General features: G+C 35.6%; 1 protein-coding gene across 2 annotated transcripts in view; it reads right to left on the bottom strand.

The window, feature by feature from the left end:
* PDCD10 (programmed cell death 10) overlaps positions 1 to 18743 on the bottom strand; it is a 50762-nt gene that overhangs the window by 25311 nt on the left and 6708 nt on the right. The window contains exons 2-3 of one of the 2 annotated variants that reach the window (XM_012470939.3): positions 15539 to 15610; positions 10228 to 10439 (exon numbers count right to left, since the gene is read on the bottom strand). In XM_012470939.3, the coding sequence (XP_012326362.1) occupies positions 10228 to 10323 (96 nt within the window). In that variant the 5' untranslated portion in view covers positions 10324 to 10439; positions 15539 to 15610. The remainder of the gene's footprint in view (positions 1 to 10227; positions 10440 to 15538; positions 15611 to 18743) is intronic. The other variant, XM_012470940.2, reaches the window with a different exon arrangement.

An 18743-nucleotide genomic window follows, 5' to 3' on the forward strand; every position in this document is an offset into this window, starting at 1 on the left:
GATAGGAAGGCAACAAGTAAAGGCAACAGAAGTTTTGTCTTTTACCTTGTATACCAGCTCAGTCACAGTAGGATAAGGCAGCAGGCAGAGTCCTGAGGCCCCATTCCAGGCCCTACCTCCTGGACAACATTTCTAGATACACCCTGGGCCAAAAGGGAACCCATTGCCTTGAAAGGAAGGACCCAATCCCGGCAGGATTCATTGCTTGCTGACTAAAGAACACTGGGGCATGAATAACCAACAGCAATACCCAGGTAGTAAGCTGTAGGCCTTGGCTGAGATTCAGACATGCTGGCTTGAGGTGAAACCCAGCAAATTCCCAGCTCACTGTGGTGACTACGGTGAGAGACTCCTGCTTGAGAAAAGGAAAAGAAAAAATAAAAGGGATTTTGTCTTAAATATCTTAGATATCAGTTTAGGTCTTGAGGTCCCTGAGTCTAGGCCTAGGCTTTTGGACAGCATTTCTAGACCTGCCCTGTCCAAGAGGAGCCAATTGCCCTGAAGAGTGAAGCTCAGACCCAGCAACAATCACCACAGGCTGACTAAAGAGCCCTTGGGTTTTAAGTGAACACCAACAGTGGCCTAGCGGAACTCCCCGCGTGCCAGTGACCACAGAGAGAGGCTCTTCTGTCTATAGAAAGGAGAGAGAATAGTGGGAAGGACTTTGTCTTGTGCTTTCAGTGTAGGCTCAGCCACAGCAGGAAGAACACCAGGTCAATTTCTAAGGTTTTTGACTCTTAATTCCTGGACCCCAAAGTGCATCTCTAAACCATGTGAGGCCTGGGGAACTCACCACATTGAAGGGAAGGACATAAATCTGGCTGGCTTCACTACCTGCTGATTGTAGATCCATAGGGCCTTAAGTGAACATAGGTGGTAGGCAGGTAGTGGTTACAGCAGGCCCTGGGTCACACCCACTGCTGTGCTAGCTTTAGGTCTGATCCAGTGCAATTCCAGAGGTGGTGGCAACAGGGATATCATTCCATCCCCCAGCTTCAGGCAGCTCAGTACAGAGAGACAGAAAGACACATTTGTTTGGGAGAAAGTAAGGAAAGAGAGCAAGAGTCTCTGCCTGGTAATCCAGAGAATTCTTCTGGATCTCAGTCAACACCACCAAGGCTGCAGTATCTCTATGAGATTGAAAGAACCACAGCATTAGTGAGCTTGGGGCCTAAGTCCTTTTGAATACTTAGAAAGCCTTCCCAAGAAAGATGCACAAAAACAAGCCCAGACTGAAAAGACTACAATAAATACCCAACTCTTCAATGACTAGACACCAACAAACGTGCAGAAGCATCAAGACCATCCAGAAAAACATGACCTCACCAAACGAATTATATAAGGCACCAGGGACCAATCCTGGAGAAACACAGATATGTGACTTTTCAGCCAGAGAATTCAAAATGACTGTGTTGAGGAAACACAATGAAATTCAAGGTAACTCAGAGAAAGATTCAGAATCCTATCAGACAAATTTAACAAAAAAACTGAAATTATTTTTTAAAATAAAGCAAAAATTCCAGAATTGAAAAATACAATTGACATACTGAAGAATGCATCGGCCTCTTAATAGCAGAATGAACCAAGTGGAAGAAATAATTAGTGAGCTTGAAAACAGACTATTGAAAATGCACAGAGGAGTCAAAAGTACAAATAAGAATTAAACACTCCTACAAGATCTAGAAAATAGTTTCAAAAGGGTGAATCTAAGAGTGATTGGCATTAAAGAGGAGGTAGAAAAAGAGATAGAGGTAGAAAGTTTATTCAAATCAATAGTAACAGAGAACCTCCCAAACCTAGAGAAAGATATCAATATCTAAGTACAAGAAGGTTATAGAACACCAAGAAGAGTTAACCCAAAAAAGACTGTGTCGAGGCATTTAATAATCAAACCCTCAAAGGTCAAGGATAAAGGTTCCTAAAAGCAGCAAGAGAAAAGAAACAAATGGCACACAATGGAGCTCCAATTTGTCTGCAAGACTTCAGTGGAAACCTTACAGGACACGAGAGAGTAGTATGACGTATTTAAAATACTGAAAGAAAAAAAATTTTATCCTAGAATATCCAACAAAAATATCCTTCAAACATGAAGGAGAAATAAAGACCTTCCCAAACAAATGAAAGCTGAAAGTTTTCATCAACACCAGACTTTTCCTAGAAGAAATAACAAGGAGAGTTCTTCGATCTGAAAGAAAAGGACATTGATGAGTAAAAAATCTTCTGAAAGTGCAAAACTCAGTGGTAATAGTAAGTGCACAGAAAAACATAAAATTTTATAATACTGTAATTGCGATGTGTAAACTACTCTTACGTAGAAAGACTAATAATGAACCAATCAAAAATAGTAACTATAACAACTTTTCAAGACAAACAGTACAATAAGACAAAGAGAAACAACAAAAACTAAAGAATGAGAGGGATGAAGTACAGAGATTTTATTGGTTTTCATTTTGCTTGTTTATTTATGTAATCAGTGATAAGCTGGCATTGGTTTAAAATAATAGGTAATAAGACAGTGCTTGGAAGCCTTATGATAACCTCAAAACAAAAAACATACAATGTACACACCAAAAATAAAAAGAAATTAAAACATGCCACCAGAGAAAACCACCTTCACTAAAAGGAAGATAGAAAGGAAGGAATGAAGGAAGAGAAGACCACAAAATAACCAGAAAACAAGTAACAAAATGGCAGGGGTAAGTCCTTATCAATAACAGCATTGAATGTGAATGAACTAAACCATCTAATCAAAAGACAAAGAGTGGCAAAACGGATTAAAAACCAAGAACAATCTGTTGCCTACAAGAAACACATTTCACCTATAAAGACACCTGAAATCAAAATAAAGAGACAGAAAGATACTCCATGCAAATGGAAACCAAAAAACGGGTAGGAGTAATTATACTTGTACCAGACAAAACAGATTTCAAGACAAAAATTATAAGGAGATAAAGGTCATTATATAATGAGAAAGGGTTCAATTCAGTAAGAGGATATAACTGTAAATATATAAGCACCCAATGCTGGTGCACCCAGAAACATAAAGCAAATATTATTAGAGCTAAATGGAGAGACTGACCAAAAGATTATAAAAGCAGGAGACTTCACCACCTGACTTTCAGTATTGGACAGAGCTTTCAGACAAAAAAAATCAACAAAAAAACATCAGACTACATCTGCACTACAGAACAAATGAACCTAAACAGAATATTTCATAAAACAGCTGCAGAATACACATTCTCTTCCCCAGCACATGGATCATTCTCAAGGACAGACCATATGTTAGGTCACAATAAAAGTCTTAAAACATTCGATTAATGCCAAACATCTTCTCTAAACAATCAAATAAAACTAGAAACCAATAACAAGAGTAATTTTTGAAATTATACAAACATATGGAAATTAAATAATAGGCTTCTGAATGAATTGTGGATAAATAAAAAAATTAAGAAAGAAAATGAAAAATTTCTTGAAACAACAGAAACACAGCATACTGAAACCTATGGGATACAGCAAAACCAGTACTAAAAGGGAATTTTATAGCTATAAGTGTCTACATCAAAAAAGAACAAACACTTAAAAATAACATGCATCTTAAACAACCAGAAAAGAGCAAACTAAACCCAAAATTAGTAGAGGAAAAGAAATAATAATAAAGATCAGAGCAGAGATAAATGAAATTGAGACAAAGAAAATACAAAAGATCAATGCAACAAAAACATGCAGAATACACATTCTGCCTGTGTATTTTTAAAAAGATAAGCAAAATTGACAAAACTTTAAACCAACTTAGAAAAAAAGAAAGAAGACCCAAATAAATAAAATCAGAGATGAAAAGGGAGACATTACAACTAATACCACAGAAATTCAAAGGATCATTAGTGGCTACGATGAGCCACAGTATGGCAATAAATTGAAAAATCTAGAGGAAATGGATAAATTCCCAGACACATAACAGCTATCAAGATTGAACCAGGAAGAAATCTAAAACTTGAACAGGCCAATAATAAGCAACAAAATCAAAGCTATAATAAAACCATCACCCAGTAAAGAAAAGCCCAGCATTCGATGGCTTCACTGCTGAATTCGGCCAAACATTTGAAGAACCAATACCAATCCTACTCAAACTATTCCAAAAAACAGAGGAAGAGGGAATAATTCCAAAGTCATTTTACAAAGCCAGCATTACCATGATACCAAATCCAGAGAACGACACATTGAAAAAGGAAAACTACAGGCCAATATCTCTGATAAATAAATCCTCAACAACATACTAACAAACCAAATTCAACAATACCTTAGAAAGATCATTCATCATAACCAAGGAGATTTATCCCAGGATGCAAGGATGGTTCAACATACACAAATCAATCAATGTGATACATTCTATCAATAGAATGAAGGACAAAAATCATATGATCATTTCAACCAATGCTGAAAAAGCATTTGATACAATTCAACATACTTCATGATAAAAATTCTCAAAAAACCGGGTATTGAAGGAACATACCTCAACATAGTAACAGCCATATGCAACAGACCCACAGCTAGTATCATACTGAGCAGGGAAAAACTGAAAGCCTTTCATCTAAGATCTGGAACATGACAAGGATGCCCATTGCCACCACTGTTATTCAACACAGTACTGGAAGTCCTAGCTAGAGCAACTGTACAAAAGAAAGAAATAAAGGGCATCCAAATTGGAAAGGAAGAAGTCTAATTATCCTTGTTTGTAGATGATATGATCTTACATTTGGAGAAACCTAAAGACTCCACAAGAAAACTATTAGAACTGATAAATTAAGTAAAGTTGCATAATACAAAATCAACAGCATTTCTATATGCCAATAGTGAACAATCAGAAAAACAAATTTAAAAAAGTAATCCAATTTATAATAGCCACAAATAAAATTAAATACTTAGGAATTAAGTTAACCAAGGAACTGAAAGACCTTTACAATGAAAAGTATAAAACACTGATGAAGACAATTAGACACAAAAAAAGGAAAGACGTTCTGTGTTAATGGATTGGAAGAATCAATAGTTAAAATGCCCATAATACTCAAAGCAATCTACAGATTCAATATAATCCCTAGCAAAATACTAATAACATTCTGCACAGAAATATAAAAAAAAAATCCTAAAATTTATATAGAACCACAAAAGACCCAGAATAGCCAAAAAGAAAAAATGGAAGAGTCACACTGCCTGACTTCAAATTATACGACAGAGCTATAGTAGCCAAAACACCATCTACTAGCAAAAAATACACACACACAAACCAATGGAACAGAATAGAGAACCTTGAAACAAATGCATATGCCTATAGTGAATTCAATAACAAAGGTACCAAGAACATATACTACAGAAAAGAGTCTTCTTTAATAAATGGTGCACAGAAAACTGGATATCATATGTAGAAGAAAGTGGACCCCTATCTCTTGCCATATATAAAAATTATATATGGATTAAAGATTTAAATCTCAATCATCAAACTATGAAACTACTGCAAGAAAACATCCACAAAACTCTCCAGAACAATAGTGTGGGGAAATTTTTCTTATGTAGTACCCCACACACACAGGCAACCAAAGGAAACATGGACAAATGGGATCACATCAAGTTAAAAAGCTCTGCACAGCAAAGAAAATAATCAACAAAATGAAGAGACAACCCACAGAATGGGAGAAAACTGTAAACTGTCAATGTAACAAAGATTAATAGCCAGAATCTATAAAGAACTCAGACAATTTCACAGGAAAAAAAAAATCTAACAATGCAATTTTAAAATGGGCTAAAGATCTGAGTAGACATTTTTCAAAAGAAGACATACAAATGACAAACATGAATATGAAAAGGTGCTCAACATCATAGACATCAGAGAAATGAATATCAAAACTACGATGAGATAGCATCTCATCCCAATTAAAATGGCTTTTAAGCAAAAGACAAGGAATAACAAATGCTGGTAAGGATGTGGAGAAAAACCCTCATATACTGCTGGCTGGAATGTAAATTAGTACAACCCTGTGGAGAACAGTTTGGAGGTTCCTCAAAAAACTAAAAACAGAGGTACCATATGATCTTCTGGTATCAGCAATCCCAATGCTGGGTATATACCCAAAAGAAAGAAAATCAGTATGTAGAAGAGATTTCTACACTCCCATGTTTGCTGCAGCACTGTTCACAGCAGCCAAGATTTTGAAGCCACCTAAGTGTCATCAGATGAACAGACAGAGAAAATGTGGTACACATACACAATGGAGAACCATTCAGCCATAAAAAAGAATGAGATCCTGTCATCTGCAACAACATGGATAGAACCAAGGTTGTATGTCAAGTGAAATAAGCCAGGCACAGATAGACAAACTGCACATGCTCTCATTTACTTGTAGAAGCTAAAAAAATAAAATAATTGAACTCAAGGAGATAGAGAGATGGATCATTACCAGAGGCTGAGGAGGATAGTAGGGGTCGAGGGAAAGTGGGGATGGTTAATGGGTAATAAAAAATAAGAATAATGAATAAGACCTACTATTGATAGCACGACAGGGTTGCAACAGTCAACACTAATCATACATTTTAAAATAACTAAGAGTATAATTGGATGGTAATATAAAGGATAAATACTTGAGGGGTTGGATACCCCATTTACCATAATGTGAATTATTACGCACTGAATGCCTGCTTCAAAGTTATCTCATGTACTCCATAAATATATATACCTACTATGTACCGACAAAAATTAAGAAATTTTTTAAAATAAAATTTTATCTTCTTTAAAAAAAAGTATGTTGGTAAAGCTGGAGAGGTACTCCCAGCTTTCATTTGCTAACTAGGAAAAGCCAGGAAAACATAAAGAGTTCAGTATCTGCCAAGAATTGGTTTCCAAATGGAAATATACTAATTATTTAACATGGAAGCATACTTTTGTGTAATTTATTAGGAAACAAACATATAAACCTTTGGTGACCTAAAATTAACATAGCTGCAACTGTTTATTTTTCAAAATACGACATGTATTGCTTGCGAAAACAATTCCTCTAAATGGTCTTAGGAAAAGAAAACACAAGCCTTATTTTTTCCTGGAATGAAGAACTGAATCACCACTCTCTCCTCCCCAATATACAAAGAATCACTACAAAATAATAGTTACATGAGAACCTGATATGACATGAAATAAGGTTTCCAGAAATCTATTATTCCATAATGCAATCAAGGGACCTATTTCACAGTACATTTACAACACATGCAATATACTTGGACTCTGAACTCCGAAGCAGCTGACTGAACAAGAAGCCTACTACTACTCAGCTGTCCTGGCATAGCTTTATTAAGTCTAGCAAACATCGAGCTTTCAGAGTGCCATAAATAACTTTGGCTTGCAAGCTGTAGTAACAGTACTAAAATTTCCCCAGGTGTAAAGATGTCCTACCAGCTAGAAATCCTTTAAAGGATGGTTTCTAGACTACCATTGTAGCTATTACGGATCTAACGATAAGGTGAGGAGTGAGCATTTTAACTCTTACAATACATTGTGGACAAGATTTAGTGAATCATTTAGCTTCAGAGTAAAACAGTCAACCTTACAATGGTACAATTTTGTAGAGATTAATTTGACAACCATTTTCACCTTTAAATCTGCACAGCACAGAAAAAGCCAAACTAAAATATAATTTCCTTATTAGATATACAGAAAAATTCATGGGTAAACTATAGTTAAACACTAATGTTTAACTGATTAAGTATCTTATTTATATGTTATGTTAACAAACTAAGTCACCAAAGAGTAATACTAGTACATCATTCTTTTTTAACAAAACACTTCATATTTGAAGGAGCAGTAATTATTTTACTCCACTCCCAATTCAAGCCCTAGGTTTCATCTCTATCAAAGAGGAAAACTAATAAATACCATCCCTATTTCTAAAAATCTATAGTTCTGAACATGTCTTTGAATACGACAGAAATAATTTTTTAAAAGCTTGATACATGATGTTAGATCAGTAAATTCAATTTGAGAATTATGCAAGAAAAAGACCACTCAAATTGTTAGAACAAAAAGCTTTTCTAATTGCTCTTCATTCATTAGAGGATCAACCTGAAGCTCTGCAATATAAATTTTCCTCCATTCAAGTAAAGACTCAAAATACCAAACAAATACAGAAAATTCTTCCAAATAACTTTGCCCAATAACTTATCAACTCAGAAATATACACATGAAAAGAGAAAGTATCCCTGGGTGGAACTGTGATAATGGTTCTTGAAATAACTGAAAAGGTCAAACTAAATTCTTACCAAGATAGGTTATTCACTAGCTTATAGGATCTGTCTCCTTATCAAATTTCTAGAGCAAGGGTAACTTAAAAATGTACTTGCTTAAATATCTGTATTTCCAAAAAGATTCTTGAGAACATGCATGCAGCCTTTTTCACATCGCTAGACCCTAACAGAAGTATTCAGCAAATAAATAGCTGACATTCGGTGTTTACTAAACAAAACTTGAAGCCACTTGCTTCTAACAATAGCTCCTTAAAAAATGAATGGGTATCAGAACAAAAATGATGAAATTAATTACTGGAGTGTTGGCTATAGTTGCCAAAAATGGACATAACCAGACTTAAAAAGTGTCTCCAATGCTACCATGATGGCAGTATAATAGGAGTAGGTTTTTCAAAAGATGCTTCTTCCTTGATAACAACACTCCTAAATTTCGCAACCTCCTTCGCAGCTAAGTTTGGTCATTAGACTTAAGTTCTTGACAAAAAAAATTAAGTGGAAGTCTTGTGTAGGCCTTTCAAAAGGGCTACTTTAGGAAGCAAACTCAGCTAGAAGCAGGACCCCATTCTCTGCCCTACTTTGTCCCCTTCCAGACAACAATTTAGGATGTGATGGGTGTGGCTCTTCAGCAGCTACCTTGTATGCTGTGGTGACCTTGATTGATAATGAAAGCCAAATGCTATGAAGACAGATAAGAACTTGAGTTTCTCATACTAAGTCATGATAATATTAGCCCTGGACCACTTGCCTTCAGAATCTTTTATGTGATAGAGAAACAAATTTTTACCCAAGCCAGCATTTTGACCATTCTTCTATGGTCACCAAACCTAACAGAGACAGCGTTTACAGTGTTTGAAAATTTAAAACATATGACGGAATTGGCAACTAAGTCTGTGGTTTTCATGGCAATGAGTGTAAATGGATCACTCTCTACTGACCCTAAGACTTAAGATTATAGAATACAACACTGTAATCAAGTTCAATAATGTGGGAAAAAAATGATTTTGAAATGCAGAATCTTAATGAAAATATTTTACAAAAAAAGATGAAAATTCATTGGAAATGGTGAGAGCGTACAGACTATAATAGTAACAATAAGGTTAATGGTACTAAAGGCAAATTAGATTAATAAAATAGCAGTAAATTATTCAATTTTTAAAAGGCTGAAGCCACTGAATTTGAAGTCTAGAGACCTTGATTTGATTTTAGTTATAGGTAATTTTAGGAAAATAAATTTCACCTATTAGGACTTTAGTTCCCCAATATACAAAGGGGATTAATTAAATAATCTCTAAGAAAATTTCAGTTCCAGAATTCTCTATATACCCCAGTATGTTAATATTAACTTAGAAGAAAATCCAAAAATATATCAATATTAAGTGTAAGATAACTCTTCAAATTAAAAAGCAACTGCATCTTCTCCAGATACAAAGCAATGATATCTTCCAAATATCAGTTTAAAAAGTTTTGTCACCACTGACAGTATCTTATTAAGATCTTGTGCCTACTATTCTGGCTACCTAGAATTGACTTATCTCCAACTCTTCAACTAACTCTATTTATCTCTTTTAGATCTCTTTCAGATCTTAGGATCTATGTCTTTTTTTGAGTGAGGCCTGTCCTGACCCTAAAGTAGGTCCTACCTATTTTCTTTCTTAGTGTACTTTGTTTTTAAACTTCACAGTACTTATCAACATTGTTAATTTATATAATTATTTATGTTCTTTTATTCAATGTCTCTCTCTCCCATTATAGTATATTCTCTAGAGGGAAGAGGTGTGTATCTGTTTGGCTTTGTCTTCACAATTTTTTTCCCTGATACAATGCCTAACACACATATAAGAGTTCATTTATGATAGTATTTGTCATAAAAAAGAACAAGCAGATGAATAAAGCAGGTATTAAAGAATTTCAGAGTTCATGCAAGGAAAGGTTTACCCAACTCACCTCATTAAACACAGGATACATGACTGCATAGAGGGGCATAGAAACCATGGATGTGGTCTCAGCTTCATTCTTCATCTCTTCCATTGTCATCCTCATTCAAAAGCCAACTACAGTTGAAAAAGCAGTGCTAAAATGCAGAGGAATCTTCATTCACTGCAGTATTTCTCCTCGTTTTTGGTGATAAAAGAATAGGGCACAAAACACACACTGATCTGGTGAAAGGGGAAGAAAGAACAGAGATTTACTATATTAAGGGGAAACGACAAACACCAATAGCTTTCCTTCCCATTTACAGAGTTCCTAGCTTATGAAAAGCTATTTTTTAACATATTTTACTTGTGAAAGCAAACCTAGTTGACAAGAAATCTACCTTTTCCTCAAAAGACTCAACAACTGCTCTTTCCTAAAGTCCTTAGTTAGGTACTAGTTCACAAAGCAGTGATTTAAGAAGCTGCTTAACTTGAACTCAGAGAGTTCTTAATGATATGCTACCATATACAATCTAAGAAAACATATCAATAAGATACATATTTATAACATATGTAATATAAAATTATAATCAGGAAATGCATGATGTGTTAAATGTGTGCAGAATATCAAATTAAAGAATCAATAAAGAAGAAAGAACTAGGCTGTTTTAACATTTTTTATTAAAACCTTTTTCTACTTGTTTAGTGATTTTGTCACCTGAAAACAACACAAACACACCAAGCACCAAATATTTCAAACATAAAATTGAAAAAAATTCTACCAAATGTGATCCACTTGATAAAATACTTGCTACTTAATTGTGCCAGTGATACCTTTTGGTATTTAGAAGAACTATGGAAATCTGACACAAAAACTGAGAAAGAAGAACTCAGAGAGGCTGGTAGTTTGGGATTAAAATCAATAATTCAACAATAAAAGAAAGATATTTTGCCTTGAGGCGTTAAGGAAATATGTTAGTTTTTAAAGATAATGCAACCATTTAATTCCTTTACCATGGTAAAAAAAAAAAATGATCCTAATCATAAAGGGAAAGAGTAATGGCAGTGACACACCTATATTCAACAAGGCATTTTTTGAATAATTTCTACTACTTGTAAAGCATTTTCATAGTATTCAACATTTTGCACATGCATTTAGTCCTACGATAACCTGCTTTTAAAAAGCTGCAATTCTAATTTTACAAGTCTTAAGGCAGGCTCAGAGATCATAAATAACTTGCCCAAGATCACACATGCAGCAACCCAAGACTTGATACCAAACTCTGCATATAGATCAGATACTCTCACATCCCAAAACCAAATTTGAAGTAGAAATAAAGAACCCCACCTCGTCTACTCAATAAAAGTACCCAGAAGATATCATTCACTAAACATGTTTATAGTATGTTTAGCACTCGCTAGATATGAAATGCAGTTCCTAATCATTAAAAATTTATGTATGCCAGATTGTATAAGACCTAACAAGATTGAAAGATACAATCAAAGGCCTGCAGTGACGCTTCAGAAAGCTCCAATAACCTGTTCCATTTGAAAGCTGCTTAGTATTCTACCATATTCAACACCTACTGAAACTGTTTAGTCCCATTTATGACAGTTCTAAACATCAAAGAGTTTTCCTGTTCCTCACCTGAAACCTACTCCATGACTTCACAGAACAAAAAGAACAAAAGGCCAATTCCTGAATTTCATTCTATAGGAAAAGAGAATATCATCACCTGATTACATAACTTACTTAAGTAGATGGCTTCAATCATAGCATGATGGAGAGAATGGAGAAAGAATGAAGGCAAGGAAAACTTAAGAGACTTAGTATACCTATGTCAGAAATAAAAAGACCAAAATAATAAGCAAGAAGAAGTAGGTAAATACCAATTGTGGCCCTTCTGTTCCTATTTAACTATTTAATGTCACTGGTAATCTACTTTTCCACTTCAAAATAAATTGGGAAAACTTCATAATAAAAAAACCTGGGGAAAAGGAGGATGGCTAAAATGCAGTGATAGCAGTCAAAATGAAAAGGACAGAATGAATGCAGAATCTAGACAGCAGCAGAAGGCATGGTATCAGTGAAAAAGCAAGTAAGAAACAGCAAAACAAAACCAAGAACAGACCTTGAAAAGCTCTCTCATTGTTTGCCAGGAAAAAAAATCATTTATTTAATAAATATTTCATTAGTTACATAGAGGCACGGTATTAAATATAGAGCAGCGAACAAGACAAGACAGTCTCTAATCCCATAAAACATGTTTTATCAAAGTTAAGTCAGAAAATGTACAATTGTGATGCGCACACAAGGGAGAAGTCAGGCTGCTACATTGCTGTGGGAGAACTGAAGAAAACCAGCATCATGAAACAAGAAGTTTCAAAAGAAGGTAGCCAAAAGTTTTAAATGCTACTGAGTATGAGGAGTAACTTTAAAAAAATTATTTGCTTTCTTGATGAGGTTAAAGCGGTAACCTTCAAAGAGCAGAGTACTTATATACTGGGGTGAGAACTCCCTGAAGGGGCTAAGAGAGTGAGCTGGTAAGAAAAGAGTCTAAGTTTGCAAGAATCTCAGTATAAAGGATACGAAATCCTGATGAGAAAAGTGGGCACAAAAGAATTACTTTTGTGTTTTACTCTTTTGAACACATACGCATATAACTGCAGATGTAGAGGCTGCCAGAGATAAAGGGATAAGGTAAGTATCTAGAATTACTTTCAGAATTACTGCTGATATCTCTACCTACCTACCCCCAATAAACCTACTCAAATACTTAATTTGTACCTTGCGTAAATATTGGCATTTAATATTTTTTAAACTCATGTTTAATAAATAGTTTCTTCTCTAAAACTAACTATACAGTACTAGCAGTTCTTACTTGTCAACAAAAAGAACAGTATTTTGGCAACATCATGGGCTACTAGGTGGCTGGTCTATGGCATACATACCACCTTTTAATATTGTTCTTATGAAAAATGCTCCAAAGAACCAATTTAAAACTGCACTTTTTAGACTACACATTAACAACTGGGGGCCACTCACAGTTCCAGTAGAATTTACATGAGATTAAAAATCAACAATTCCAGTATGGCTTTTTAAATATTGAATTATTCTATCAATTTCAACTTCAAGTTAAAATATGCCTTTGTCATTCTTTCCACATGCTTCTTCATTTGAAATAGTTTAGTGGACAACCTGCAATTACTCCATGCAACAAAGAGCTTGCTATGGAAAGAGCAAGGGTCAGCTGAGCTGAGTTGAGTGAGGTCTGAAACCCCCTTTGACAAGGTGCCCTCCGTTCAGTATGAGTGTGGCCAAGCCTCAGCAGCTGGGTACACATTAACAAAGTTTCAGCCCTCTAAGTAATTATGCACATACAGAAAACTGAAGGTCGACTACAAATTCCAAATCTGAAAAGGCCTTAAAAAGTGATTTCATCCATCCCACTACCTACAGCAGAAACCAAAGTCCAAGAAGGGTGCAGTAACTTGCTCATGGTCACAACTTCTAGCTAATAATTAAATGAATAAAAAAAATGTAATGTTGGTATGATGGCAACGTAGCATGAACTTTACATCTCACATTTCAAGTATGTTGCTTTGGGGGAAAATTTTCAGTTCAAAGTAAGATTTGTGTACTGTTAGCATCCACAGACTAAAAACAACCAGAATTGTAGATAAGAACTTAGACAAAAGGCATATTTTTAAACACATTTTTCTTCGAAAACACCCAATGTAATATGGGGACATCAACATAAATACAGTATAAGCAATCGTCTCATTTATAATTTCCCACTCATTTTCTTGAATATTCAAAATAGCATTACTAATTTTTTTTTCTTTTTTCAGGCATATTCTAGCAAGCAACTAATTTTTCATGGAAGATGAATAAGCTTTAAATATCTTCCTGAGCTGAAGACAATTATCACTTGTTTAGAGTAAGAGTCCTAAAACATAGGTATTGGCCATTCCACTGCCAAACTCAAATCTTCGGTATTTCTGCTCTCCCTAACCAACTTGAGTCTGCTCATTTAAAGAGCTACACACGGGTATATCTCAAGGCTCAGAATCAGTATTTCCTGAAACTGCCTTACTTTACTCCGTCTGGGACTTGAGATAACTCTAGAGCCAAAGCTATTTACTACCAAATGAAAGGAGTGGACCAGCAGAAGAAGTCTTGGTACTGGTATAGGCACTTCTTGGTTACAAAAATGGCTTCCTAACTCTACACTTAAAACATCTGTAGGCAGGTCTTTTTGTCTTGTTATTCTCTCTAGTAAAATCCAGTACTTAGCCCTCTCAGTTGGCCCTAAAGTCTTATAATTCCTATAATTCTCTCTCAAAAGGGAAAGATTGATTGACTGATGTATGCTGGATCTCCCACAAAATGTGCAGGAACACTCAGTTAAGAGAAGTGTGTTCATTCTAGCAGTGAGCAGAATCTTATGTTTATGTTTCCATTTATAAGTGTATTTCTTCTTCCCAATAGAGACATTAGAGTCAGCATAGCAGGCACATAATAGACACTTAATGTTTGCTGAATGAACAAATATATGAATTAAGAGATGGGCAATTTATAAGCTGAATCAGTCTTGCTAATACTTTTCAAATAGCATGCCTAGTAAAATAAAAAACAAAAAAATAAAATTAAATTAATTCTATTAACAAAGTCTGGACCCAGCCACATTATCGCTGGACCTAAAACTCAGTAATAAGAGTTCATCATTGTTATCAGCTGTACTTTCCAAAGTAATTTCATGGGAATTTTTTTAAGACAAATTTTTTAAGCATCAGATCATTAACAATTATTTACAAATTCTAGTAAGGAGGTCCTCCCCGAGAGTTGGTTGACCCAGGGTTTCAATTAACTGACAATTTCTTGCTTTCTCCCAATAATATAAGATCAAGAATCATATTCATCAGTCAGACACGGTGGCTCATGCCTGTAATCCCAGCACTTTGGGAGGCTAAGGCGGGCGGACACTTGAAGTCAGGAGTTCAAGACCAACCTGGCTAACATGGTAAAACCCCTTCTCTACTAAAAACACAAAAAGTAACTGGGCACGGTGGCGGGCATCTGTAGTCCCAGCTCTTTTGGAGGCTGAGACAAGGGAACCGCTTGAACCCTGGAGGCAGAGGTTGTGAGCCATGATTGTGCCACTGCACTCCAGCTAGGCAACAGAGTAAAATCCCATCTCAAAAAAAAAAAAAAAAGAATCATAATCATCCACCTTAGATGAGTTCTTAGAGAAAATGGATTTATACAAAAACTATAGATCACAGTCTGGCCATTTAACACAGCTGGGAGGGGTTAACATTTGCTGACAAAGTTTACATACCTTTTAGGGCTTTCTCATGCCAAAATGTTGTTAGTCACTTCCAAACAAGAGACCAAGATTTAGAGGAGAAAGCTAGGAAAAAGGGAGGCAGAGGAACAGGGTAAGTCAGTTATCCTGCTTAGAATGAAATGAGCTTGATGTCTTAAGAATATACCTACATCCCTCTCCTTGACTTGCAAATTATATCTTCTATAATTCATTCTCTTCCATTTCTAGTTTACTTAATAAAGTTAAGTGGAACTCAACATCCCTAGACATACACTACTGTTAGTTTAGTATTTATAGAATTTTACACTTAGGAACATCTAGAAGCAATCTCTTGTTAATAATAAGTGTATATAGCACTTTGCCATTGTATTGTTTACATATATATACACACACACACACACACACACACACACATGCTGTAAAAAATATCAAATGGACAATTTGTGCAGAGAGAAGGAGGGAAAAACCATAAGCATTAAAGTCTCAAAGTGTGGGCTCAAATTCTGATCCTATCATTTATAAACTATCTTTGTCTCTGAACAAGTCATTTCACCTCTCTATGCTTTAGCTTCTTTAATACATTTGACAACTCTAGGGCACTTAGCAGCACAAGCTTGTGGATCTTCAGAGGTGTCACTGAGACCTCTGACTCACCTTAAAAAGTCAACTACATCATGTCAAGTGTATGCACTTACATATTTTGTAGAGTACTGTTTCTTTTCTTTCTTTTTTTTTTTTTTAAGAGACAAGAGTTTCACTCTGTCACCCAGGCTGGAGTGAAGTGGCACAATCTCGGTTTACTGAAACCTCTGCCCCACCTCCAGATTCAAGCAATTCTCCTGCTTCAGCCTGCCAAGTAGCTAGGATTCTAGGCACCTACTACCACGCCTGGCTAATTTTTGTATTTTTAGTAGAGACATGGTTTCACCATATTGGTCAGCTTAGTTGTGAACTCCTGACCTCACGTGATACACCTGCCTCGGCTTCCCAAAGTACTGGGATTACAGGCATAAGCCACTGCACCCAGCTGGAGTACTGTTTCTTAATACAGAAATGTATAAAATGGATAAGTAATTTTTTCTACACACAAAATGGACAGAATGCAGCAGGAGATAAGTGCTCAGATTGGAAGAAAAAAAGACCTCAAGTTGAATTTTTGCTCAGCTGGATGCTATCATTTCAGTTTTTTAAATCTCTATTTTTAAACTAGTGAGAAATAGAAATATGCATTGAAGTACCCACTTCCCCAGGTTAAGAGTACTAAATGTATATAAAACACTTAATACAGTGGCTAACATACAATAAGAATTCTATTCATATTATTACTAACATTTTAGCTGAAATTCTAGGAATCTGACATGGAATCAGGACTGCAACTAAAGTGAGGCAAACCAGACACCTAGAACACAAAATTTTGCTCTGATTTGCATGACATGGAGAGTTAGTGCCTCTTCAAAGTTTGTACCTTACGCACATCTCTTGCCTAGTCCTGCCCCTGCATGACATACACAATGAGAGTCAACACTGATGTCACAATGTCATAACAGTCACCTACATAGCATATTTTCAAAATCCTTTATCTCCCACTTATCAAAGTGGATGCATAAACTTAGTTTTGGAATACATAAAAGAATTCGGTCATCAGGTGCATTTTAAACTATTTGCCAAGTCAATGTTAAAATTACTTTTTCTAAATGTACATAGGTAAATTTAACAAAGGAAACCATGGTCCAGAAGCAGGCTGGATAGCAGGCTGGGTTGCAGAGTGAAATCAAGATGTGATCAAAGACCTTGAGACAATTCATAAAAAGTTATAAACTATACAAGATAATCAAAAGTTGACAGCAAAATCAAAGAGCTCATTACCTCTGAATTAGCTGATGGGAAATAGAAACGATAACAAAATAGTAACAACTGACATTCTAAGACATTTCAAAGCAACTTGTTCAGGGGAAAAATACGCATCTCTTTAGTTGTGACAATCCATATTTTTTTCCTATGTCTAAATTTTTGGTAAATTCTGATCCGAATAAAATTTAAATGAAAACACTTGTTGGAAGACAGGAAACAAATCTGTCCCCTTGAATATGTTCGTCTTTTGCCCATGAAGTTCTCAATCTAGTGGTTCATGAATAATACTGCCTAGTTGAATAGCTGTTTGGTGTTTAATTGAGGTACATGTCTATTATCCTTTTTTTTTTTTTTTTTTTTTGAGTCGGAGTTTCGCTTTTGTTACCCAGGCTGGAGTGCAATGGTGCGATCTCAGCTCACCGCAACCTCCGCCTCCTGGGTTCAGGCAATTCTCCTGCCTCAGCCTCCTGAGTAGCTGGGATTACAGGCATGCGCCACCATGCCCAGCTAATTTTTTGTATTTTTAGTAGAGACGGGGTTTCACCATGTTGACCAGGATGGTCTCGATCTCTTGACCTCGTGATCCACCCGCCTCGGCCTCCCAAAGTGCTGGGATTATAGGCGGGAGCCACCGCGCCCGGTCTATTTTCCTTTTTATTAGCATTTATTATTCCTTGTGTTAATTTCTCCAATACGATGTTAAAACTTCCCTTTAAAATCCCTTAAAAATTCAACTAAACTTCATTCCTCAGTTTGTCCTCTCTGGTTAAAGGTACAATTAAAGGAATCTGTACCACCCTGGGGCAGAGCTACTTGCTTTGTATGACTTACAATCTTAGATACCTAAAATTTAACTTAATGACTCCTATGGCTTAAGATCCTCTAAAATATGTATCAGGTACTTTCATTACTTTACAAAATTTCTTGGCACCAAAAACACTGATAAAAAGTATTAGCCCCAGACAATATATAGCCTCTGCCTTATTTAACGCTAGGTGCTATGTGAGGCCAAGGTTCTATCTTGATGATGCCACTGAACTTTACCTTTAGCTCCCAACTGATCTCAAATACAAATGCTACTAGTTACAAGAAGAAATTAGGGCCAGAATAGTATCTGTTTTTACTGCATTTACAGTTTCTCCTGTAACCTTCACTTTGCAAAAATGTGATTTATTTTTTCATGAAGCATATCAAAAATAAGGTAGAACCTTGGAAATCTCTCAAGTTTTGGCAGTACTGCATAAATGCCAATTTTAATATGGATAAAGACATAGAAAAAGATGTGCGTTTCTCAATTAAAAAAACCAAAGGATTCAAAATCCTTTGGAATTAAATGAAAAAAGCCTTCCAACAATCTAAACTCGTA

Source organism: Aotus nancymaae, unplaced genomic scaffold, assembly GCF_030222135.1.
Source record: "Aotus nancymaae isolate 86718 unplaced genomic scaffold, 86718_ANA_hifiasm-v0.15.2.pri h1tg000019l, whole genome shotgun sequence".
NCBI classification, from domain to species: Eukaryota; Metazoa; Chordata; class Mammalia; order Primates; family Aotidae; genus Aotus; species Aotus nancymaae.